Here is a 27,133-nt window from a genome sequence, read left to right as displayed (position 1 = left end):
TAATTAATTTTACTACGATGTGATGAACGATTTAGCAATTCAAAAACGTTTTATTTTAAACACAAGTCACTTTTCTCTATAAAAAAAATAAAATCTGATATTTGATTACACGTAAGTCTAATGCTTTTTATTGCAATTGAACTTGCAATTCCGATATATCTGTCATATCTTCTTCCATGTCGCTACCTTCGACATTTTCGAACTTTTGTTCATATTTGGTTTCAACGATTTCTTCATGGTCGGCTTCTTGTACTACATTCGCTAAGTTCGCCGCGGAAGTTAACGAATCGGAGGAAGTATTATTTTGAGCGTCGTTACTGTTCGATGACGAAATTTGAGGTTTCGTTCTGCCATATTTTTCGTGGATATTTCGGTGTCGTTTTAGAGCGAATCTGAAAATAACATAAAGTAGCAGTATTAAGGTAAAGAGACCGCCCAGGGCGACAGGCAAAGAGGGGCCCTGCTGGCGAGATATTTGCGAAAAATTTGTTAAGTTGGCGGCACTATAATGAAACGCAGTGTCAATCGCTGCACTGCATGCAGTTCATTTAAACGGGCATATCCTACTATAGAGGAACACATTATCTATCTCTTTTCAACAAAACTTTCGAAAAGATAACTGTACTGTACTACACATAAACACAAGACTGTTTAAAAAAAAATCTACAATCTTTTTTGCCTGATCAGAATGTAGTTACCCCTGTTATGAAGCCGGTCCTGTTATATTATGTTGATAAAATCTAGTTTGGCGAATGTTCCGGGTGCGATTTCTAATTATATTATGTTTTTTTATATATATGGCAGCAATTTCTTTATATTGTTTTTATATACTGTTTACAGTACGATGTCTGCGTTTTTACAGAGTAAATTTCTAAGAAGACCTTCTTATTTGTTAATGGAAAATTAAGAGATTTTGAACATTCTGGATCTGATTATAGTGTAAATAATCATGTCTCTAGCACCCGTTGCAGTCAGTAAATAATCCGATGTCGTTGTGAACACGACGGAATAGTAAAAATTAAAATAAATAGGTATTTTAAGAATGAGATAATCGTTATGTCTTAGGGCATAGTTTAGAGTATAAATAAATAAGATACACCACACGTGTGTATGAATTCACCCCACTGTTCAAAAAACTATTTAAATAAATAAGAAAAACATTATTGTTTAATTAGATAGATATTACCGTGATAGATATATTTGTATTTTAATGCAATTGAAGTTATGATAGGAAAATCTAAATAGTTTCCCCAAAAATATCAACTCAGTAATCAAAAGTGGATAGCAGATAAAAAAAACAAATTCAATCCCTTTTATTATCAACTTTCGGTGAATATAAAGAACTGCCCATATTTATGTAGGTTGTATAAGCTCTAGAAATTTTACCAAAGTCTGGACTTCCTTGTAGAATGATAAATAGATTTGAAGACTATGATATGAATTTTGTAAAACAAATATACCCAATCAAAAGAATATTTAGGCGTTCTTAAATGATTTTTAATTCTTTATGAAATTTGAAAAATTTATAATTCCTTACCTATCTGAAAATCCAACAGAGCAAATATCGCATTTGAAAGGTTTTTCTCCCGAATGGACTTTGGCATGGTTCTTCAAGTGTGTCGCTTGGTTGAAGCAAGAACCACAAATATCACATCTAAAAATAAATTAAAAACTTGGAAAAGGTTTCGATAAAAAAGGTCAGATAATTTTAAAATTAATAAGTTATATCAACTCCGATTTTTTTGTTAATTATACTGAAGAAGTGGTAAATATTTTTATTTGTTTAACAGCGATGCTTTGTCAATTCCAACTTCTTGTCGAATTTTTTATTTTTCCAAAAATAAAATCAATACTTTAATGCACTCATTATTTTATTGGAGAAATAGGAACACATTCATCTGAGATATGTTTTATTTTAGAAATTGCTCTGAGTTACTTTTGTGATATTTTCTTTTCGTGTGTCCCTCGCTCACTGTGTGTACGTCAGCTTATTATCGCGGGTGGAAATAAATTCAAAATATGAGGAGAATAAAATAAAATTAAGCAAGATGGCTCGACCAATCAAATTTATAGAGTTCAACAGGAGAATAAAACTGTGGCTGTATTATTTCCTGTGGTCGATCATTTGACTTCATTAGGTTACAGGAAACCCACAGAAAGCCTGTAACACTGATGAATGGAGAGGTGGAGTTTAGAAATGGTTTTCACCTTATGGCGATAGGGGAATTATCGCGGAATGCAAGGTAAATTTCTGAGAGTTCTCCATAGGCCGTTGCTAGTAGTGGTAGTCTAGCATACGGAAATGGTGTTTTTGGGTGTAGCGTTGCCAGATGCGGTAGTATGAATCACGTATTGGGCTTGCAGGTGGTTTAGACGGCTCGAAATAATCTTACTATCTACGCTGACATAAAAGGTGTTGCTGGAGTTGAATCGACATTTTTGCAATATCTGAAAAGTACCTGCTTGTAAGATGTTTTAAAAAAATCAAAAATAGCATGTTGCTGAACTGTTGTTTCATTAAAAAAAGTAACATATAAATAACGGCTATTCCAACCCCTTTCTTAATATTTAGAAAAGTAAAGAGAAAATGTTATACTATTGTGTGTATATCATTAATGATTTGTTACATTGGTTTTAAATTGAGAAAATTACCTATAAGGTTTTTCTCCAGTGTGTATCCGCCTATGGTTCCAAAGTGTAGAATGTCTAGCAAAGGATTTGTCACATACTTCGCAGATATACGGTCTCTCTCCCGAGTGTATCCTCTCGTGATTTTTAAGATGAGGAGATTGAGAAAATTGCATCCCGCATACATTACATCTAAAAATAACAAAGTTATTTAGTAATATATTTATTTCAGTGAGAACATAAAATATGTAAATAATTAACAACAGTATTAGTGAAATTGTATAAAGTATAAGTATTAAGAGTTAAAGGTGTTTATGAATAGAACTTTGCTTTTAATTTCAAATATATATAGTTATCATAAAATTTAAATACACAATATCATATAATTGACGCTTAATTTTGATTTTTTCTCTAATCTTAAAAAAGATGAAATTTCAACCACTATTGAAGGGAAGGAGTTTGAAAAAAAAGCAAAATAATTACAACATATCAGGAATCAATTACAACATCTGGTATGTGCATCTCATTTATGTTTTCATTTTAGTCACAAGATCTTTTCATATACCAAAACGAGTGAAATAAATCTAATCTAAATTATGAATTGATTTAAGAGCGATTTCATTTACATCCTAAACAGGCTCTACTGGATTGAGGTTAGGGCTGTTTGTTGGCCATACTATTACTGTCGATCTTCTATAACGGAGAGAAAGGAACTACATTTTGGTTTTAGTACGTCCACTATGTGCCTGTGTGCATTAAGACAATATCTGTCAATAATCAACATGTTAGTATGGTTCTCTATATTAATACAATCTTATACCAAATGCATACCTTGGAAGCATGCGGCATTGCAAACATATTTTGTTCTCTATTCGTCATACCAGTACAAGTTGAACATCATCAAGTTGCAAAATAAGAAGATAGAACATTATATACATGGTGATCTCAATCCAAATGATCTTTGGCAACTTGTAGTGATCTTCAATCTGATGGAGTTAATGTTTCAGAAACTTTGGATCTTGAATCGAGCTTTTCAAATCGTCTTCTTATATCAATACTTATTTCTTACTAATAGCGCCATACAAAATGTTTAGTAAATAAAATGCTTCTTGGGTATTTTTTGATTTTCAAGAAATTATTTAGTAAGACCGAGGCGAATCCAAAACTTTTGAAATTGTGTACAGTTACATGATTGTACTGAAATGAGAGTATGCAATTGCAACAGTTTAGTTTTACATTGTCATTTGGCACCTGGACACAGACAGTGTCAGGCACATAACCAATGAATTTTGCCAAGAGTCACGAACAGCGGCTCCCAAAAAATGTAAATATCCAGGCAATCCAGCTCCTAGAAAGGAGAGAAGAGGACTCATAGAGAGGAGACTGAAGATGACATAACCTTTCAAGTTAATTACTTAAGTGCTTCATGTAAAAGCAGATCATATGCGAGATCTTACATATTAGTGTTAGTGTTAAGAATGTAAAACAATTCAAGGAGCTTTTACTGAGCAAGACATTTATAGTAACTTAGGATAGAATAAATTTATTTATTGATCTGTAACCATTGGTGATATTCATACTGAACACACTGCTCAAACCACCACTACATAAACACACAATTATACTGTCTGCGTGCGTTATCGTAAACAGTGAGTGTGTATTGATCGTGATGTTGATCAGATTACAATGTTAAGAAAATCTTTAAGGTTTTCTTATAAAAAAGACAAACAAAAAATAATAATAAATAAATAAAATATTAATATGTACATTTAGATGAAATCGCACGATCGGATTAATGTTATTCAACCACATATTAATTAGTAAACCTGGCAAAGATCCAACCAACGTGTCATCATACCGTCCAATAAGCCTTCTACCTACAATGTCCAAACTTCTTGAAAAATTACTCCTATACAGAAAACTGAAGACTTACCTCAACAGAATTGGATCCCCTGCCATCAATTTGGATTCCGACAAAAACAATCGACAGTGCTACAAGTCCACCGACTCACGCTGAAAATAAATAAAGCCCTGGAAAACAAAGAATACTGCTCTGCTGTTTTCCTTGATATTGGCTTTTTACAGAATGTGGCATCAAGAGCTGCTATACAAAATTAAAAGAACCCTTCCCCCAAACTACTAACCACTTCTGAAATCTTACGTAACTAACAGAACCTTCCATACAAAAGTTAATGAGGAAAAGTCCGAACATTTTACTATAGCAGCAGGGGTGCCACAGGGTAGCGTACTAGGCCCACTATTTTACATACTGTATACATCAGATATACCAGAGACACAGTAAACAACAACAGGAACTTTTGCTGACGACACAGTCATCCTCTCTATTGATCAAGCAAAAAATCAAACAGCAGCAAAAAATGTCTAGGCTGATCTTGACCAATTACAGGAGTGGCTAAAAAAATGGAGGATTAAAGTTAATGAGACCAAATCAATAAATGTAACATTCACGCTATGTAAGGGTACATGTCCGCCAGTCAAGTTAAACAATACGGAAATACCCCAAGCAGATAGTGTCAAATTCTTAGAAATCCACCTGGACAAAAAATTTAACTGGAAACAGCACATCACAAAAAAAAAGAAAACAACTTGATATAAAAGCAAGAGAACTACATTGGCTGATAGGAAGAAAATCCAAAGTCTCACTTGAAAACATCCTTATCTACAAATTTGTCATCAAGCCTATGTGGACATATGGAATAGAGCTGTGGTGGGGCTGCGCTCCTAAATCTAAAACAAATATTATTCAGAGATCCCAATCTAAAATACTCCATCAGCTAGTAGATGCTCCATGGTATGTAACAAATCACACTATTCACGTGGATCTGGAGTGCCCACTGTACAAGAAGTTATCCAAGAGAGAATCATCAAATACCACCAAACTATAGAAACCCACCCAAATCCACTACTAAAGGAGTTGTTAACGCCTCGAAAAGACTAAAAAAAAGTTGGCCAATAGACCTAATATGAGGTACAAGAGGTTGCATCACTGGATGTAATAGAATGTAAAAAGTATTCTGATTGTTAATAAAAACTTGTAAAAAAAACCACATGTCCATAATATATGGAGTATACGATGACGGTTTTACCCAAGAGTGACTTTTCAGTGGTTGACAACACTTTTGGTGCGATGATTATATTGTTATTTTCCGCCTTGGTTCTGATGTTAACAACAACAAATAGTTTTCTTTATATGACTACTGTCATATAACTGTCATATATATTTATGTAAAATTTTCGTTGTTGCATAAATATGGAGAAAAAAATAATTTCGGGTGTTAAAAAAACAATGTTTTCTATGTAGAAAAACAATTGAAGAAGTAAATGAAAGGTATACAATAACTTTCATGAATAGTTATTTATGAACAATCCATCTAAAATGTGAGTGTTGATAAAAAAACTCAAATGTTTGGATATCGTTAAACGTAATATAAGTGACTTCATGTGAGTAATGTGATCCCAAGATAACAAAAACCTTTTTTACGGCCAATAAATTATTATTAACCAAAAGGGACAACGATAACTGGCCAATATTGTACCGATTTACTGACACGTTTTAATGCCGAATTCAAGAAAAAAAGCGATTTAAGACATATGAAGAGGTAATGGCTCAGACAACCACGTATTTAGAGCAAAATTATTTATTGGATAGTTTTAAAAAATTGGCATCTTGTTTGACCAAGTGTGTAGAGTTCAAAGGAGATTATATTAAAAAATAAATTATTCAATTGAAAAGTCACATTTCTCTCATATGCATTATTAGCTAATTGAAATATTGCCGCACCAATTTATCTCCTATATGCGGATGGGCGGAATTTATAGACCTATTCTATATAATATAGTCACAGCAAGGTAAACTGTATCTACCAAGCAAAGGTGAGTTGAATAATTGCCAAATCGAACATAAATATCAGGGCAAGTATGTGTAAAACCGACTGATCTGAGGAGCAACACTCTCCCCTATATAGACTCAATCGTTATCACTTTTTTAAATTATTTTGTCAATGTTTCAAATACTTAACATACCTGTAAGGTTTTTCTCCTGTATGTATCCTTGAATGATTTTTAAGATATGCTGCTTTCGCAAAAGCTAAACCACAAATATTACATTTGAAATTCTTTTCGCCCGTGTGTAAACGTTTGTGAGACCATAGAGAAGAATATCTGCTAAATGAACCTAAAAATATTACAAAATCATCATCTCTATATTGTAAGAGTTCGATGATAAAATTATACAAGTTAATATATTCACAATTAAAACTTGTTCATAGGGATCATGAATTCTTTAGAATGTCTTTTCATTTTTTTATAGTCTCCTTCTGTATTTTTAGATTTTCAGCCTAGTGTAACGAAACGTGAAAACCATCTAGTAGGTGATCGGCCTCTACTGCTTTTTCCATGTCCAAAATATTGCACTTTCTTCAAGAATAAAGATGATAGTTTGGTAGTGACACCTAACTCTTTCTGTATTGACAGATTAGTTCTCTTTGTAGATCAGGGGATTCTAAACAATCTCAAGTAACACCACATTTCAAATGAATTGATATATTTTGGGCGCCTTAGCTCTAAGTTTCCACGATTCTGAACCGTGTGGAAGATTGAGACGACCAACCATCAGACCCGATTCATTTTAGTGTTTTGTTTATGTATGAGTTTTTCCATATTATAGTAAATTTCTTGGCTGAGGCTATTCTTCTTTTAAATTCGTCTACGCATTCACCAATGTTCTTATTATTGACTCCAGATGTGTTTACCCTTTCTAGATTGTCAAGCAGATGGGTCTATCTAACACTTAACTTCAAATATCACTTCTTTACCGCCCGGATTAGTTGCATCTTTCGCCAGATATCTTCAATATTCAAGTAACTCCTCTGCTATGAGCTTCTGCTTTATATATGCTCTTGCAATCATTCTACAACATTGTAGAACTTCTTAAGGGTCTATTAATAGATAATTTCCGTCTAAAAACTTCTTTCTAGTTACAGTTAACTTCTTTTTAGAAACATCTGGAGCAATAGTTCAACAATCTGTTACTCAATAATAGATAGGGTCACCCACCATCTTTTACAGTTTCTTACTTTACCAGTCGGCACCACAGCTCGGTGTGAGCCTCGACAATTCGCCTCCAAATTGATCTGTTCTTCACCAACGTTCACCATCCTCTCACATTCATTGTCTTCGTTAACTTAATCAGTCCATCTAATATGGGGTCTGCCTTTTTTTCTACTGCTGTATATTTTGGCATTCATGATTCTCTTAACATTCGCTTATCCTCCTATCCTACTCTTTGAATGTGACCAAACTTCTCAACCTCCGGGCTTTTCTATAGTTTCTATTACATTAAAATATGACCGCTGCCGTTAGATGGCGAATCAAGAAAAAAAGACCTTATTACGACACGAGTATAGTTATAAAATTGTTAATTTGTAAGAGAAATAAGTTAGATGTTCCTAACATACAATAGCATACCCTGGGGGTGATTATTTGGAGAAAGGCAACCTTCAATCACCACTGATGAGTGTAATGATTTTACTTTATATACAAAAACGTTGAATTTTATGTGCAAAAAGCTAATTACCATTACAAATATTACAATGGAAAGGCTTGTCTACATTGTTTTGTTGATTTTTTGAGCCCCCAATGAAGATGATCCCACTACCGTTACATTTAGTACATTTGGTAACGCTCGCTACTCCCCTTCTTTTAACCGGGTGGTTATTTTTTATTCCTATTGGTATTGTATTTTGCGTACCTGAAAAATAAACAAATTATTTTATTTATTATAAACAGTTTAAAAAGTACTACACTATTTGAAATTTTATCTATTTGTTAGAAAATTGTCTTCTTGATCAAAATTGGCGCATTTCGGAAAACTGGTGCTATGAAAATTCTTAATTCTCATACCATATAACAAAATTAGAAATTTTATAGTGAATTCAATTTTATCCTTTTTTAGTCGCTTGGAATCAGAAACAATATTTTCATTTAAAATCATAGCACACAATAAAAGTTCTTTAAACAATTTCTCATCCTTATAGCATCAGAAAGAAAACTAGTATTACCGTAATAATATTTCAATAACAATTTTGTCTAACTTCTTTGATAAATCGCCTTTTTACAAGAACAATGTGATATTTTTAAGCTACAACTTTACAGGAGAGCAATTTTAATCATTTAAGCGTTGATAAATTAAATTGTTGCGGTAATTAATGTGGGTAAAAAAATTGATTTACACAAAACACAGACACACATGTCACGTTTTTAATGAAAATATGTCACAAAACGCTTGTAACATATTAAATAAAACACACTATCAAAATAAAGATCTTTTATTTAGAAAATACATATTTATGAAAATAACGGATTACTTAAACCATGAAATTAGTTTAAGGCACAACAATCAACAAGAAATCAATCAATCACGTAGTACTTAGTACTTGTTTTAATTAAAATTATAAGGTAACTGAAAAATAACGTTCATACAAATAAAAAAGTTAACTGTACTTGAAGTTATCTGATAGTAATTAACGTCTTCTAAGATAATTATGGCATCCAGTTTCATAGTACTTAGAAATTCAAAATAGGAACAACACTCTTTGAAAAATATGGCATCAGTATCAGAGGTTTGAACTTTTATCATCTCCATTAACATGAAATGACTGGCTTTTTTTGTGCCGCCTTTATAGTCCCGATAAATGCGTCAGGTGTATACATTGGTCCTGATCTCAGTTGCCTTTTAACTTCTCTTTCTCTTTGAGACTGAGTTGAATCGCCCTCGTTTTGCGTATGTCCTTCAACGAAGTAGTTGTGTGTAATTGATCTGAGATTTGGCAGAGTTTTGAGTGTGTAAGTGTACATTGAGATCATAAACATATTATTTTGGTGTCCGGCACAATTATCTGATTGAAAGACAACATTGAAGTCTATAGTCATTTTGGAAATTTTCTCCAGGCATTTGTAAACACATAACTATTTTATTGACACCTCTATTGGCATTAGACTCGTCCCATACATAACACTCAGCTGAACTATTTTGTAAGTTATAAATTCTTAAATTAAGTACATTTTGTTTGGACTTGTAGTAAAAAACTGAGTCATCTTTGGGGAATACTGCTTGAAGATCATAGACCGCTACTAAAATATTTTTGTTCTTATTTTTTTTTATTTTCAATACAGACAAATTCTATTCCTTAAGATATAATTCATAACCTTGTTTCTTAGATTCTTTCTCTTCATCTGTGATGTTTTTTAAAGGCTTCGCATATATCATATAAATCCTTTTCAGGAGTGAAAAACGAAATGTTAAAAGTTTGTGTGAAAATAAGATAAAATGTAGGTTCCATAGGGGGCATTTTGGGATTGGGATTTTTCCACTTAATATCTATGAAGATGGTGACAGCTTTGCTACCATCAATTTCGTTTTCAGTTAGCCTAGATGTTCTATGACTCAATCTTCAGTATTGACTCAATAAACAATTTGATGCCATTTTTAATGCTTTCGTCTACTGCATAATGGTTTGAATACCTCGGTTATCTTACATGGAAGAAATATTAGTGTTGGGATTTTTCTTTTTCAAAGCAGTCTCTATGGATCGAATATTAGCCCCCAAAGTATTTACAAACTATTGTTTTTTCACCAGAAATATTCAAAAAGAAAGCGTTGCTCTTGTTTCGAATAGTTGTCAAATTTTCATACGAATCGACTTTGACGTAACTTTGTTTTGGGGTAACTATATCTATCTATATATACTTAAATTATTTTTAACACCTGTAGCTAATTGAACTAACTCCTAGATCGTGATGCCATCTGAAAAATAAGTATGTAAAAGTTACTTTATTTTAGCATAATATAAACGCAAACTTGAAGGTTTTCAATAATAATGATAACCTGTAGTATTTGAAAACGATTCAGCAACAACATGGTTACATTCAAATGTATCACAAAGAAAACTTGAACTTTTTCATCAATAATGTAACAATAATCATTGTTTCATTCTCGATACTCACGAGTTAAATAACTAATACAGTGCAACCTTAATATAACGTATCTCAATATAACGACTTCCTCGATTTAACAAATTCTTTGTAATCCTCTTGAATTGTCCATAAGACTCAATGTAAAATATACCTTTACATTACGAACATTTTTTGCGAACAACCTCTTTATAACTAATTTTCAACTATCAAGAAAAAGTATAAATACCTCTAATTAACGAATTTTGTAAACCCAAAACCTTTATGTAAAATTACTTACCTAATTATTTTTAAATAGAAAATACATACAGTAATTTGATAAAATTGTGTTATCATTTATTAGTAGTTGTTTTTTATAACAAGATAAGTACGTAATGTTGAGGTGAATAAAACTATTTTTACCTCTTTATAACGAATTTGAGACCAACCTAACCTCAACGTAACAAACCTCAGTTCAACGAATTACTTGATATAACGAATATTTACTTTCGATTTGTTATATCAAGGTTGCACTGTATCACATTATTAATGTTAAAGTAAATAGCAACAAGAAATATACCTTTGCACTAAAAACATGGTATATTAGTGATGCCACGTTTTTTGTGGAAAGCCGGAGCACTTGTTGCGCCTGCAGGGCAAAATAACGCGTCGCGTTGTCGAAATCGTGCGCCACACTGAAAAAAACAACGTGATAACGCCATTTGCCTCGGTGGTGTCGTCTCTTTCATTCATAGCTCCCCGAACATTCATTTTTAAAATGCCGCGTTTTTGTAGAAAATGAAATTCGACATCGCGGTTTTGAATATCAGATAAAAAAAACGTATGAGATGTCACGTTGCTCTTGTAAAGAAGCGATATTGTTTGTTATAACTGTTTTGAATTTTATTGATTTAAGATCATGATGGTAGAGCCAAGCTTCGTCTACAATTATAAAACGATACAAAAAATTCATTTTATCCTTTAAAAACATTCCAAATATTGATGAGAAAGTCGCATACAAATGTGGCCCAAATTAGCTCATACTGCCTAATAAGCTTCCTGCCTGAGCGTCAAATCATAAAGCTGATTTTTGTGCATAAGTTAACAAATGAGTATCACTTGGTGAGATGTAGATAATCTCTAATAAGTGTTATGACGAAGTCTTCTCGATTTTCTCATAAGCCATTCGACTCTTCCCTCACCAGTTTACTCAGAGTTTCATTGTTTTCTGAGGTAACCACAGTGGCAAGTGGTGGTGGAAAGAGCTGTTTGTTCTCTAATATTACCCCTTTTGAGTTCTGCATACCAATTAAACATTGTTGATCGCAAAAAGGGAAAGACTGACCACACAATTTCATCAAATATAATATATTGGAGGTAATTATGAAGATAGTGCAAATATATGTAGACACAAATTTTGATCTATCACCAAAAGCATCAAATTTTAGCATATGCAGACGACATTGTATTATTAGCCAGATCCCGGGAGGAATTCGAAAAAGTCTATAGTAGATTGGAAAAGGAATCCAAAAGATTTGGCTCAGAGGGAATTGCAAAAAAACTAAATATATGGAAATGCAATGGCAAAGGAAGAACTTGAACGACAACGCTTATAAATTGACCTTTACTCTTCACTAACTTACACGTGTAACTATTTACTAATATTTATGTATATACTCAACATCTAATTTATTTAAATACCCTTTTCATTTCACTTGTCACCGTATTCACTATGAGGACAAATCCTTGACTAACTCGTGACTATCGCTTTATATATTTAAAAGTGCCTTCTAGATCCTTCGACTTTTAGAAGTCTTTGACGTAAACATGAAAAAGGCCTTCTTAGAAATTGTCTATATAAAACCAATCACAAAAACATGTAAATGTCACTAAAAAAACAAACTAATAACGGGCGCCTCCGCCAAACTTTAACTCCGATAACATATTAGAATAAGACCGGCATCACTGAGTGTATCAGTAAACGAGCTCGTAACAATATGAAATGGCGCGAAAGTCACGTTAACACAAAATTTCATAAATTTTGTTAATTCACAACTCTGAATCGTAATTAACTGATCCAGGTTTTAATCCCGTTTTAATACCAAACATTCTACCTACAAGTCCTAAGTTGTGGGACGTTGTTCCAGCTTGACCCTTGTACATTTTTTGTCCCAAAAAATCAAACGATAGAAATAAATAATAAGTCAGAACGACATTATATATCAATTTTTGATGTTTTGATCTCACCTTTATATAATAAATATCTGTATTAAGTACTAACCAAGAGCTTGTGTCTGTGTTTGTGTCCCTGTAGTTTCTTCATACTTTACAGTCGCATCAGGCGCTGCAGCTACGACGAATATTTGTGGCTGTATTGCCTCGGCGCTAAGACAATTTTCACATTTAACCTTCATAACAGCCCTCTTTTTATTGTTATCTTGAGGAAGAGGCGCCCCACACGATTCGCAATTTTTAATTTTTAGAGTATTCTGTTGAGGCTGAGTTTGGACCTGAAAATGCTTGGACATTTATTAAAAGTGAAAAAAGTAAATAGGAATACCAGGTGTAACTGTTAAATTACGAGACTGGTGCTATAAGATATTTTATTTTGATTTCAAACATTTTTACTTATTGTGAATGTAAATTTGGAGCTCGGCCCGTAAGCTTGCACTGTGGATGCTCGACTCAATATAGAAGAGAGCAATTCTATTTATAGGCGACCCAGAATTGACCAGAAACTTGGACAGATGAGAGCGTAAAAGAAAGGCACATCTTAACCAAACACTACAGCCTATAAAAGTTCAAGGTCAATATTCATATGCCTCTTCACACTCGAACTACTCGAGTAGTGCTTGCTTTTTACATAAAAAGAACGGCTAGAGGACATTCTGTATGCATGGTAATAATTTTACATAGTTTTACATAATTGATGTTCATGATGTTGTCACTAGTTGCCTGGCAGAGGTCATATAAATAAAGTTGATTCACCTTGTAAAGTTAGAAAAATATATCATATTATTTTAGGATTTTGTATTAGAAGTAACATTTCTCCCCTGTGTGTACATAAGATTCTATACCAATTAAAGTGAACTTAAGCAAGTTGCACTCATATCACTTAGAAACTTTTTGAAGATGAAGAAATTCTATCAATAATGTCAGCATCGGTTTATTAAACACTCTTCTTACCTGCTGCTGATTTTGTGATTGATGCGATTGAATTTTATGTGTTTTTAGGTCATGTTGTGTGTTGAAAGTTAGACCACATTCTTCGCAGGAAAACCTTATACGATCTGCTGATACTATTTGAATCTGAGTTGGCTGCTGTGGTGGTTGCTGAACCTGAAACATAAATTTTATTATAATAACTGAAATATTACAAGTCCCTGGGTGTATACACTTTTTTAGGAAAAAGTATTTGCCCTCAATCAAAGTATATACTCAAATGGAATGAATTATGTGCAAGTTGAGTGTCGAAATTGTCTCAAGAAAGAACATCAAAATAAGCACTGTAAAAATTTCAGTATAAAATTGATTTCGCCCTCAAAGTCTCCATAATCCATTCAAAGAATGTTTCCCTTCTAAAATCGCTAATTAGCATCTAATGAATCTCACTTTCTAATAATGAAGAGCTGTGCATGATAACTGTGTTTTAGGATTCCGAAGGTATAATTTTAGTAGATTACCTACAAGAGGGAGTTCCTTTAGAGGCGCTTATTATACTAATTTAGTGAAGTAATAAAAGTAATATGCACAAGGAAATTGCTCAAAGTTGATTTCTTGCTTAAAGATAATGCACTTAATTAGTCCATTGTAACAGCCGCTATAGCTTACAGGGACTTCAAATTAGTTTGGTATCCACAATATTCTCCATATTTGACCCCAGGTGATTACTGGCTATTTTCAAGACTTGCAGAACACTTGAGTGGTAAAAATAAATATATAAATATAAAATAAAAATAATATTTTCGCCAATTTTTCATTGAAGTGGGTCAGAAAATACGCCCTTGATATAACTGTCAAAATATTTCAAAACAAAGAACACTTTAGCCTACTAGATGAATCATTATAACGGCCAATTCAGTAGAATTATTTTTAATTATCGATATTTTTGTACAATGAGGCATATACAGAGTGTTTCCCATTTTATTACGAAAAGTTCTTATAAACATATTTGAGTTGAGTCTTCTAGTTAATGAGAAATATGATGACAAATTGTTTTATTTTATTAGAAACAACAACATGTGTTAAACATAAAGGAAAAATAGTAAATTTCAGAACATATGTTCAAAATGTGCTTGCCAAAATGCAAGCATCCTTTCGACGTCTAATGAATTGCCAAATATGTTCGAAGATACCAGGATTATTAAGAATAAGCTTACAGCCTTGTTTGATACAATTTTGAAGATCTCCTAAGTTGGCTTAATCCGTAAACAGAATATTGGCAGCAAAATTGGGATTATTTCCCATTTTTTTAAAATCTATTGGCAATATTTTATACAGAGCTGACAGTAAATTATCTTTTAGAATATTCCAAACAGTTCTGTTACTAACATTTACTTCATTAGCAATTTTTCTGGTACTCAATTCTGGATGTTGGTCAATAATTTGAAGAATCTCGTTTTTTCAATTGTGAAGTTCTCACATTTCTGGGTCGTCCAATAATATTATTTGCTTTAGTAGTTCTAGTAATGTCAATGGAAAAATAAATTTCACTCATTTATTATAAACCATACGACAAGACTTTTCATCTTATGAAGTGACTACAATATTTTAGATTACTTAGGAAACACCCAGTATAATAAGATGATAGTATAATATTGAAAGGAACATTTTTGATAGCTCTTTGAAGTCTAGCGAATTTTGGAAATTTTTTCAAATTTAACTCTTTCTCTTCAATAGCTTGCTTACCTCTAACAAAAATCATTTCGTGTTATTCATTTCCATTCTCAAAATTTCTTTTAATCGCTTTTGGAAAATAGAGGCGAATCAAATCATTATCATCTATTTGTTTTTAGTATTGTTTTATAATCAACATTATAAAATAATATTGTATATTGTTTAACAAGCAAGAAATGATAGTCATTTCCCACGAGTATGAAGTTTGGGATGTGAGACATTAACATTTCATACGAGTTATACACTATACTTTTTTTTCGGCTTCAATAGATAAATAGCGATATGATGAAACAAATAACATGAACATTGTTTAATAAGATAAGGAAATGAAATTGAAGATACAATGTACCTCATTGATCTATCAAAAACATCAAGGATACAGTAGTTTTGTGCTATAGTCGTAGAAAAAAATCTCTTCATTACAATACATATCTTTATCCCCATTGAATCAAGTTATTTTTCAGTAAAGTGACACTTGATATTACAATTGTACAATATTTTTCATTTTCAAAAGTACCTATATCTACAATTAATTGAATTAAATTGAATTTTATTATTTTGATGAGTGATAATTAAAAAATTTCCTCGACTCCTACACCAATTAGAGAATAAGCAAAAAATGGAATTGATAGTATATTAATGGAGAAAATTTGAAAAAATGGAACTTATTATGGATTGTAGAAACATAAAATATATCATTATTTTCTAATGTTTTGGTGTGTTTACTTTGAAGAATTGCAAAACAATATGAAACCATCATCTGTACAGAGAATAAAACATAAATCTGAAAGATTTACTATTGTCAATGGAACTGGTTCCTGAAATACGAATTTTGGGTATACTCCCGAATTTGCAATATACAAGGTGTTTCTGAATTATTTCGGACAAAATTCAGGAGTTAATTGTTCATATGAAATTAAGATGAGTCTTTCCTATAAATAAAATTTCCTCGGCCCACCCCTTCCCGAGATATCATCCTAGTAATGACTTAAATTTGTTTTGTTTCAGTAAACCTAAAAAATTGTAATTCTGATATTTTCATACACTCCCAAAGGAGTGTATAGGGTGTTGGAATTAGCAACTCTTCATATCAAAACATTTTTTAAGATGAAATTTTGTGAAATAAAATTATAACTTAAAATTCTTGTTTTATTCAAAAATATCTTCTATTGTTAATTTTTTTCCAAAAACCAATTGCTGCAGAGAAAAAAGTAAAAACCATAATTTATATTTTTTTAATAAATATTACATTTCACATATTTACTGTTTCCCACTCAATATATAAATTATACATTTTTTCTGCCGCTATTAGATTTAGGAAAAATAAATTAAGAATAAAAATATTTTTAAATAAAACAAGGATTTCAAGTTATAATTTTATTTCATAAAGATTCATCTTGAAACAAAGTTTTGATATGAAATATAGTAAGGGTAATTTCACTCCCCTATAATGTAATAGGAATATTAAAAAAATTCTGTAGTGAGTCCTTTGCAAGTATACGAAAATTACAGAATTTCAATTTTCTAGCTTTACTGAAATTAGAAAAGAAAAAAATTTTAATCGTCACTTTTTAAGAATGATATCTCGGAAAGGGGTGGGCTGAGGAAATTTTGTTATAGGAAAGTTCCATCTTAATTTCATACGAGCAATCATCCTCTGAATTTCGTCGCATGAATTTAGAATTACTTTGAAATATCCAAAATATATTTATCAAGAGCAGCAGTTACTCCAACATGGGTTTATGCCTGGTCGATCTGCAATAAATCTTCTGACATGCCTAGACCAGTGGACCACTGCTTATGACAGTGGAGATGCTACGGATGTCATATACCTGGACTTTGAAAATGCATTCGACAAAGTCCCTCATAGATTATTGTTACACAAACTAGAGCATCTTGGAATAAGAGGGAATCTTTTGGTCCTAATTTCATCCTTTCTCCAGCTTAGGCAGTTCCAAGTGAAAGCAAATGGTACTTTGTCAACCAAGCATGAGGTTCTTAGTGGAGTACCTCTGATCTACATTAGTGATCTTGATGTGAACATTAAAACAAATATATCATTCTTTGCTGATGATACAAAGATTTTTGCCAAGTCTGCTTTTGAGCGGCAATTACTCCAAGATGACTTGCACACAGTAGAGGAATGGAGAAACACCTGGAAAATGAAGCTCAATGAAACAAAATGTAATGTCCTACACATCTGTTTAAACAATACCAGAAGAGCTTATACACTAAAAGGTGTGGATATTATAACAGTTGATCAGCAATGTGATCTTGGAGTTATAGTGACCGAAAACCTAAAATGGGATGTACATATTAACCAAATAGTCAAGAAAATCAACTCATTCACTTATATGGTACAAAAAGCTTTTAAGGATCACTCAGTTGAGATGATAAGACTTCTTTACAAAACGTATATAAGGCCAAAAAGCTTGAATTCGCGCATTCAGTGTGGAATCCATATTTTGTGAAGGATATTGAGCTTTTAGAACGAGTTCAGTGAAGGATTTCTAAAATACCTCCCTTGCTGAAAGATTTATGCTATGAAGAACGCCTAAGAATATTCGCCCTACCCACTCTCAGAGAACGTCGCTTCAGAGGAGACTTAATAGAAACCTATAAAATTCTTGTGCATATCTACACTTGCGACATTTTCCATGTGAATACAAAACAGCAGTTAAGAGAGCATTCAAGAAAACTATCTAAGGAAAGAAACTGCAAGTTTCCCTGGAAGAACTTTTTGACAAATCGTATAGTATATATGTGGAATCCATTAGAAGAAGAGACACTTATGCACTACTTTTAGTAGACTAAAAAGTGTGAGTAGTTTAGAAAAACTTTCATTTTTAAATTTATAAAACAATAGCTTCATCGTTTTTTTTAACCGCCTACTATTGTCAAATAATAATAATAATAATAATAATAATAATAATAATAATAATAATAATAATAAAGATTTTTTTGAAATTATCTCTTCGGGAAGCGTAAAAACATTTATAAGTGATTTATCTGAATTTTGGAAAAAACGGTAATATGTTCAGAAAAACTTCAAATCAAAGTTATAGATCTTTTTATTTTACATAAAAGTGGAGCTTAGAAATTTTTCTCTATTACTGATATTCATAATATTATGGTGGCTACAGATTAAGGGATGATAATTATAGCTTTGAAAAATCATAACTCTCAGAAAAATTGAGATTTCATAAAAACAGAAAAAAACTAACTACTTCCAGATAATAATAATTTTTTTATCGATTCAAAGGGTTAAAAATGAAATTTAAAAAATATAACTAAGCCTATGCAAAACGTTAAAAATCGTACTGTTCACATTTCTCCTGACATTTAACCATAAAATACAGGTAATATATTTCGACAATTGAAAAATATAATTGCTTTTACTACTAGTGAAATAAATTTGGGAGCAAAAGAATGAAGGCCCTAAATGCCGCACACATTATACAATTTCTCATAAATCGCTTTTCTAAGCATGTTATGGAAATAAAGCTAATGACATTTATATAACCAGTTTTGGCAACAAAATTTTATTGTTTATTTCATTATCAGAAAAATTTCTCAAGTTTTATAGAGATATGAGTGGACGTAGAAAAAATATAGTGCGATGCACAAACTGAAGTCCATTAGACACTCGTGAAATCTCCGTACCCGTCGCTGAGCAGCTTTGTATGTGAGCTTTCTCACTTTTCAAGTAATGAATTACCACTTGTAACTCTTGTTACGTCAAATATTATCAATTTTATATAAACAATTAACAAGATCTCTGAAATTCAAATTCATAATTGTTCAAAATTTTTTGGAGATTTTTCAAATTTTTTGAGTTCTCTAAATTTCCCCAATTTTATTTAATTTATTTGTTATAAATCTTCTACATTTTCCAATTTTCTTCTTTTTATGAATTTTATAATTATAATCTTTTCTTTAATATTTCTAATTTTCATAATTTTTCTTTTTTTAATTATTATTTTTTTTTAAACTTCGGATTGTTCTAATTTTTTGAATTTTCCTATTTCTTGCATTCTGCAAATTTCTCAATTTTCACAATTTCTAGCATTTTTGCAATTTTTCTATTTTTTTCAAAGTTCCCAATTTTTCTGATTTTGTAATTTTTGTAATTTTCCATAACCAATCTATCTTTTTTCTAACTTTTTAATTTTCCCAATTATTGTTTTTATAATTTTACTAATTATTATAATTTTCTTTAACTCATCTAATTTTCCTAGTTATTCTAATTCTACTAATTTTTTATGATTAATTTATCTTATTTTTCAAATATTTACAATTTTCCTAACTTCTCCAATTTCTCTATTTTTTTTGTTTTCCTAATTTTTCTAGTTTCTCTAAATCACAAGTTTTTGAATATTCTCCAATTTAACTAATTTTTATTATTTTTCTAATATTTGTAAATTTCCCGATTTACAAAGTTTCCCAATTTTCTCAATATTTTATCTATTTTTCTAATTTCACCAATTTTCTTCAATTTATCTCATTTTTGTTATTCTTCTAATTTTATTCTAATATCATCCCTTAAGCTACAGCCACCCTTTGTAGATATCAGTAATAGGGAAAAACATTTTTGAGGAATGTTAAAAGACCTACAGCTCTGATTTGATTTTTACAGTTTCTTGAAAGTTTTGGAGAAACATTTTCTATTAACTTTTTTCTTCTCTACCCAATTCAAATAACATATGTAGGAAATTCTGCTACCGTCCCATTTTCTAGGACTATTGCTAAAAACTCAAAAATATATTTCTATCAGATAAAATTAAAGATATCTAATTCATTTGAAATGAAGAAAGAAACAAACGTTAATACATCCCCCCCCCCCCAAATAAATTTTAAAATAGTATTTTGCAGCGATCATTATAACATTTAATATACGTTCATGTTGTGTTATTATTAAGAAAATGATAATACCAGTTGAAAATATAATGTATATAACATTATCTTATATTAATTGTTAAATTTCAAACAATTTTTACCTGGACTGTAATCTGCTGCTGCTGCCCTTGATTTTGGTCACTTTGTCCATGATGAACTTTCTTGTGATGATTAAGCAACGAAAGATGAGCAAACATCAAACCGCACACATCACATTTAAATGTAATATTCTGAGTTAATAAATTTTGATTAACGAGCGTATAATTATAACTAAATGGTTGAGTTATATAACACTTGTCATCTGTTAATTGAGACATGTTAACTGTAGAATTATGGGTTTGGGTAGTATTGGGAGCAATTTTATGGATCATGTTGACATTAGCGTAACAAAAGGGTGCAAACGTGTCCTTCTGTCCTTGCTCTTTATCCTTGTCATTCTGCTGCGGTTGCTGATACTGTATTTGGGATTGTTGGGTTGTTATGGTATTGGGATCGAACATCATCGATAATTTGAAAGCTGACAGTAGGAACTGTCAACTTGACTGAAACAAAAATAATCAATTTATTATTTTATTGTTCAATTTGAAGAAGAACGATATACAATCGACCTTTAATGTGAGGTTAGTAACGGTAACGGTGAACACATATTTTATATATTCTATTATCAGCAGAAACATATAACATTTTTAGGGATTTTTATAGTCAACGAAAAAAAAATTAAGAAACTAGACATAAATACGTTTATTTATTAAATTAGCCTAGAGTTGGTAACACTTTACGATGTTGTTGAATCAACATCATAAAAATTGTTTGTTTACATTTATTTAGGCTAGACTTCCGTATCATGCTGGTGACGGATGGTAGTGGAATTTGGTATGTAAGATGGTGTTGGGGTGAGGACTCTAAATATGGGATATAAGAGGAAGCAACTGGGAGGCGGAGGTATGCCAGTGATATTTTGACCATTATAATGTACTTTGTAAAACGTGTTCTGAACACGCAAAAGCCAAAAAATGTCTAAAAATTAAAATTATAATGAACTTTTAATCATGCAATGTCATCTAACACATACATAGCCATATTGATAAAAGTCCTTGGCATTGCGTAAGCTGAAGTTCTGAGTTCGAATCTAAAATCTTGGGTTGTGTTAGTTTAATTTGGGTTAAATTAGGTTATACTTGTTTTAGCTGTCGTTTCAAACTATCTAAGTTATTTCAAGCAATTATATGCCATTTATGCGATTTTATAGTTTCAACATCCTTTTTGTCCAATTAAGTACAGCTGCAGCTCACTTTTTCATAACTCGTCTTTTTATTTCCGCAATGTATTGTTGTTACATATTTTGAGTCCACGCCTTCAACCCAACTTTTGTCAACGGCATAATACAAAAGTTTTACTTTCATTTAATATCATTCATTTCATTAAATCATTTGTGAACACCATATAGTGTATGAAAAGGAACACTTGTTGTCTGTCACTAATTTTGATATTTCCTCTACCCTTGTACAACATCGTGCCGAAACCAAACACACAATCGATTTCAATAGAACCAAAACTATCGCTCCACTTCGCTCTTCGAAGTCCAGGATTATTCGAGAAGCTATCGAAATAGAGAAACGTGTAAATTGTCTGAACACGGGAGATGATTACTGTCAATCTGGAAACACCTTCATCTAGTTCTTCCCAATGCTACTTCTGCCAAACATAACATTCTCTCAAAGTCGATCTCCACACATTTATTACCTCTCCCGCCAATAATATACCTCCCTTGCGCGCCAAAAAGACGAAACCCACCAATAGGTCTCCTATAGTTACAAGGTCCAGGCGGGTAGTTCATCAGTTAACTCAAGACGAGCAGTGATTGTGATAGTGTTCACGGTGTTCTCGATGGTAAGCATATTACTTTTTATTTCTATTTTAATTATTTTATATTTTTTTTGTTTCAACTTTTCATTTTCTCGGCGAAATTACAAGTTATAGACAGATTGAGGCCTTGGATTCAACCAAAAAAAGAAGTAATTCATTGTGTGGAGGAGGCAGATTGAAACCTCGAAATCGGATAAATGCTTATCAATGAACGAATAACTACCCTACCCCCACCCCTCTCTTGATAATGGCTTCGTAGTTTGAAGCGAAACGTCTAGAATTTTCAAAAATCCAACGCGATTCAACCCGTGATCCTGAGCGTTAGCATAGAGGAATGTGACAAAATTAAACACCAAAATGTACTAACTCTAATATATTTCCGAGCTTTCGAATACTTATGGTCAAGTACAATATAAAAATATGTATAAAAGTATAACAATAATAAAAATTAATTACATTATTTAGTCAAGAATTGTGATGTGTTAAACTGTTAAATGTTTTTAAAAAGATATTATGGGGTTTAAAACGCCACAATTCTTGACTAATTAATGTATTTAATTATTATTAAAGTTTTATACATATTTTTATATTACTTGACCATCTTCATAGTCCCAGACGATGAATACATAAGTAATCAAAAGATCGGAAATATATTGGAGTTAGTACATTTTGGTGTTTAATTTTGCCACAATCCCACTACAAAATGGTTTTTATATAGAGAGCGTTCCGGGACTTGGTGAAAAAAATTCGGGATTGAGTAGATGACGCGAAAATAATGCCGTGACATAAAAAATCTCATACGACCCCTCGTTTCTGACTAATAGGGCTTTGAAGATGCAGAATCAGAACTTATATTTAAATATATTTTCTAAATTATATATTCGAACATTATGAATTTTTAATCCGTAACTTTTACAGGGACAACCTGTAGAATATAAAGATAGCAAAAATAAAATTTTCAATCGATTTCTTAGCAAAAAGGTAGTCTTTATTTAACTCGATAAAGTTTATGGTTTAGGAGATATGTCGTCGTACATGCCAAGGAATCCGTTCGCCATAAAGAGACATTTGATTGTAATTTTTTACTGAAAATACTTACAGGGGGATATTAAAACACAATGAAACAGTTTTAATTGAAATGTAGAAGAATTTTTTTGGTTAATATAAAAATAAATTTTTCTACAAATACAACAAATAAAAAAACTATAATAAATATACGAAGTAGGTACCTTGCACTTTTACATACTTCCGGAGTCTATGGGGGACATTTCTTTGAACTTAAAAGAGCATTCCAAGATTCTGCCTTATAGCGTCACAATGGAAGATTATTCTATCGCTCATTTTGTTCCTTGTGTTTACCGGTGTTGCATGTACCAAGTTTTCAAGATATCCCCAAAAAAATGAATCTATTGTATTTAATTCAGGGGAACGTGGTGGCCTTGCAAATGGACCTCCCTGACCAATCCCCCTATTAGGAAAAATGTTGAATGAAATAAATGAATGAAAAGTTGATTTTTTACATCATTTAGAAAGTGGGGAGAGGCTCCATCGTGCATGAACCACATGTCTCTGCGATGTCTAGAGGAATATCACATAACATGGGTGGGAAATCATTTTGAAGAAATTCTAAGTATCGCTGACCATTCAGGTTGCTCCTGCAGAATCCTACCCTTCGATATTATGTAGTACAAATATTTATTTGTTTATTCATAAGTTTTCCAAGAAATGTCTGATTGTGTTTTAATACCTGCTTCAAGTATTTTTTATATCACAGCATTATTTTTACGTCGTCTACTCACTTCCGAATTTTTTGCATCAAGTCCCTGTATATAAAGAGATATGTGCAATATTGGAATGAATATTTGGTAAATGTCGACTAGAAACAAAATAGAATCAAAAAATCCAGTTAATAAAATCTCAATTGAAAAATTTTAGACTTATTTAGAACAAATATATTTATAATGCCCTTTAAGCAAGCAAAAATAAAAAAAACAATGTTTAGATATGAAAGAGATGAAATACAAAGTATTAACTTTATAAGTATCAAGCAAAAAATAATACCAACAGATTCTGGAAACAATATGCCTTTATTAAGAAAAGGATTGACGAAATTTGAAGCTATTGAATAATCACTTTATTTAACATTATATTCAAAGTTTTCACTTAGAGAAATTACATGAATGATAACAGTTATAACAGATATAATTATAAAATGAAAAATATGAAGTCTAAAATTACATTTTTGGAAAAAAATTGTAGAACTGAGTTTGGTTCATATTTTTCACATTCTTATCAATACCCTGTAAAACTAGTTAAATATAAATATACATTTAAACATCAAGATTGTTATATTGTTTGATTCAACTTAGAAAAAAGGACAATGAGATGTGGGATGGCTGCAGCTGCCAGAGATATTCCTCTTTTATTTCATATGCTCCCAGGTGTAGTACTCTGGAATTCCATAGTGTTTCACATTTCAAGAAAATGTGGATAGAGGTTTTGTCCTCTGTGTAACAGAATCTACATTATCTGCTAAGTCTAGTGTGCATTTCGGAAACAGTGCCTCGAAAGAACTGTCAGTATTCCTAGGTTCTTCTTACTTGGGTTGACACAATCAGCAGCTTTTCTCTGGTTATAGTTTCAAAGTAGAGTCTTTGCCTACCTCAGGCCCTGTAGGTTTTCCCAATAATTGGTTTTACTCCTATTTACCTTCTTTCCCAATGTTTTTTATATTGTTTTGTAGCTGATACAACAGAAGGGTTCAGGTCCCATGAAGGGCTTATCTCCCTCCCCTTTAGTGAACATATATGCTGTTTCCCTTCACTTCGGCGTGTCCCGGAATCCATTATAAAGTAACTTTATTTTTCTTTTCTTGATCATTTAATTTGTCTAAACAATCCCAAATAAGTTTGGATTTTATGATATATATCGGGCAGGATGATTTCCTGTAGTTCCTATCTGGATTGAACTGGACACATTTTTCAGTTGCATAAATTTCTGCTCGAAAAATACTTAGTGTGTTGCCTAGGTTTTCAGAGTGTTTGGTTCTGGGCTCATAAACTCCTATTCCAGTTCAGTCTGCTGCTTTAGATCCGTCCATACACCATTGGTGGTGATAGAGTGAATAACAGAATAAAATTCTGTATTAATTTATCCATCCTTGAAAGTTTTGTGGCATGGTCTTTGTTAAATATAAAAATAAATATCATGTTATATTAGCAAAATCAATTGTATTGTCCATAATCCCATTCAAATTGTGTGTTAACAGTGTCACATTGTGTATACGTATGTGAAATGTAGTTTTACACAATTTTGAAATTCAATTCAATACTATAGGTTAGTGGCAAATACTTTGTTTGTATTTATGAAACTTCCAATAATGTCAAATGACAAAATAATGATTTTGAGTTTGAATTTTCAATATAATGTTTGCCTTTGTTATGGAATCTATAGTCATTAATAGAGATAAATTTTGATAAAAACATATATTACCATCAGCACTGCTTATAAAATAAAATAATTGATTAAAAAAAATAGTATTATAATTGTTCTCCTCAAATATGTATTCCATCTTTCTCTAAAGTTGTTCATGGTTGAATACACAATCAAAATTTTAGCCCTGTACATGTGTAAATAACTATAGTTTTTTTACCATTGATCAATATATCTATCAACCAATCACAATTTCATATCACAAAATTGTAACTGCAAATTATCTTTATGGGCACAATAGGTATTAAATTTAATTTTCAATACACACAAATCAATTTATGATATGGTTGCTTTGTACTAAGTATAATGTATTAAATAGTAGCTTATGCTTAATTGACTAGACATTTTCTAATTTATATTATGCTTTGAATTGACAAATTTCAATATTTATTATATATATTTAATAATTTATTTAAAAAAAATAGCTCAGCAAAAGGTCTTTCTATTAGTATATATGTGCAGAATTAGAAGTACTTACAAGTTTATGAAATTTTCATTATATATTCCATTAAAAAAAATTCAAATTATTTTTCCAATTAAATTTTAGAAATGTTATGTGTTTATAAATCAAAATACAATAGCGAAAAGACCAAAACTACTTGGATTACAATGTAACTAATCTATGTAACCAGGTGTTTATAAATCGTATACCTAACCATAGAAAAGAAAAATTATTCGTTTTTATAGAAAAAACGACACGTTCAGTATATTTTATACCTATGTATATTAGAAATTATTGGTCAAAATTAACTTATTAAAATTGAAGGGTGCGGCAATTTGTTAAAATTATTTTTACAAATGTAAGAAGCAGAAAATCAAAACAAAAATATCAAATGTCTAGTTTCTCACTCAAAATTTATCTCTTTTTATAACAAAGATGCTGATAAAATGAAATGAAATAAGTATAAGTAACAAAGAAAACCGTTTACCTTCTCTCGCACAATGGATCTTCCTTGGGAGACGCGTACTCACGATGGCTTGTTATATGTTCACTTAAGATCTAAGACACACTTTAACTACTTTTACCGATTAAACATCTAAAAATGAAACGTTTTCAATATTGAGATTTTCAAATTAATCTATAATTTTATCAGAAATTGGCAGAAACAATTTGTTCTATCTCACTTTAGAAAATGGCGGATAGATCCATAGCCATCTTTGTTCCCCTCGCTGTTATGTCCTAGACAGCCCAACGCGCATGTTCTCAACAAATAGGAGACGTTCATCGAATACGTCGAACTTGACATCGAATAGTTTTCGAATTATACAATATAATTGTTATTAAATTACAATAACTTCTATTTTTAGAACCAACAGATCTTCCGCGCTCTATTTTTAAATATCTGTCATGTATTATCGTACCTCAAAAATGTATTCAATCATT

General features: G+C 31.4%; 1 protein-coding gene across 2 annotated transcripts; it reads right to left on the bottom strand.

Moving 5' to 3' along the window:
- Nucleotides 1-30: 30 nt before the first annotated feature.
- LOC130448135 (zinc finger protein 492-like) lies at nt 31-26,955 on the bottom strand. 2 transcript variants are annotated; one of them, XM_056785359.1, is made up of 9 exons: nt 26,679-26,955; nt 20,493-20,933; nt 13,786-13,938; nt 12,881-13,109; nt 8,225-8,398; nt 6,673-6,823; nt 2,653-2,820; nt 1,538-1,654; nt 31-392 (listed from the first exon to the last, which is right to left on the bottom strand). In XM_056785359.1, the coding sequence occupies exons 2-9, from the start codon at nt 20,892-20,894 to the stop codon at nt 128-130; spliced, it is 1,659 nt and encodes a 552-aa protein (XP_056641337.1). In that variant the 5' UTR covers nt 20,895-20,933; nt 26,679-26,955; the 3' UTR covers nt 31-127. The 2 variants fall into 2 exon arrangements, with proteins under 2 accessions (XP_056641337.1, XP_056641336.1); XM_056785358.1 differs by having other exon boundaries at nt 12,881-13,118; nt 26,679-26,931.
- Between the last annotated feature and the right edge of the window lie 178 nt (nt 26,956-27,133).

This window comes from Diorhabda sublineata, chromosome 8 (genome assembly GCF_026230105.1).
Source record: "Diorhabda sublineata isolate icDioSubl1.1 chromosome 8, icDioSubl1.1, whole genome shotgun sequence".
NCBI lineage: Eukaryota > Metazoa > Arthropoda > Insecta > Coleoptera > Chrysomelidae > Diorhabda > Diorhabda sublineata.
Note: the sequence above shows the minus strand (reverse complement) of the source record. Positions and strands in the feature narration are given on the sequence as shown.

Excerpts from the sequence above, each read along its gene's own strand:
- LOC130448135 (XM_056785358.1), bottom strand. The coding sequence starts at position 20,894 with ATGATGTTCGATCCCAATACCATAACAACCCAACAATCCCAAATACAG. Across the intron at positions 13,119-13,785 it reads AATCACAAAATCAGCAGCAG|CATTTTCAGGTCCAAACTCA; the intron begins GTAAGAAGAGTG and ends TAAATGTCCAAG. Across the intron at positions 393-1,537 it reads TCTGTTGGATTTTCAGATAG|ATTCGCTCTAAAACGACACC; the intron begins GTAAGGAATTAT and ends TGTTATTTTCAG.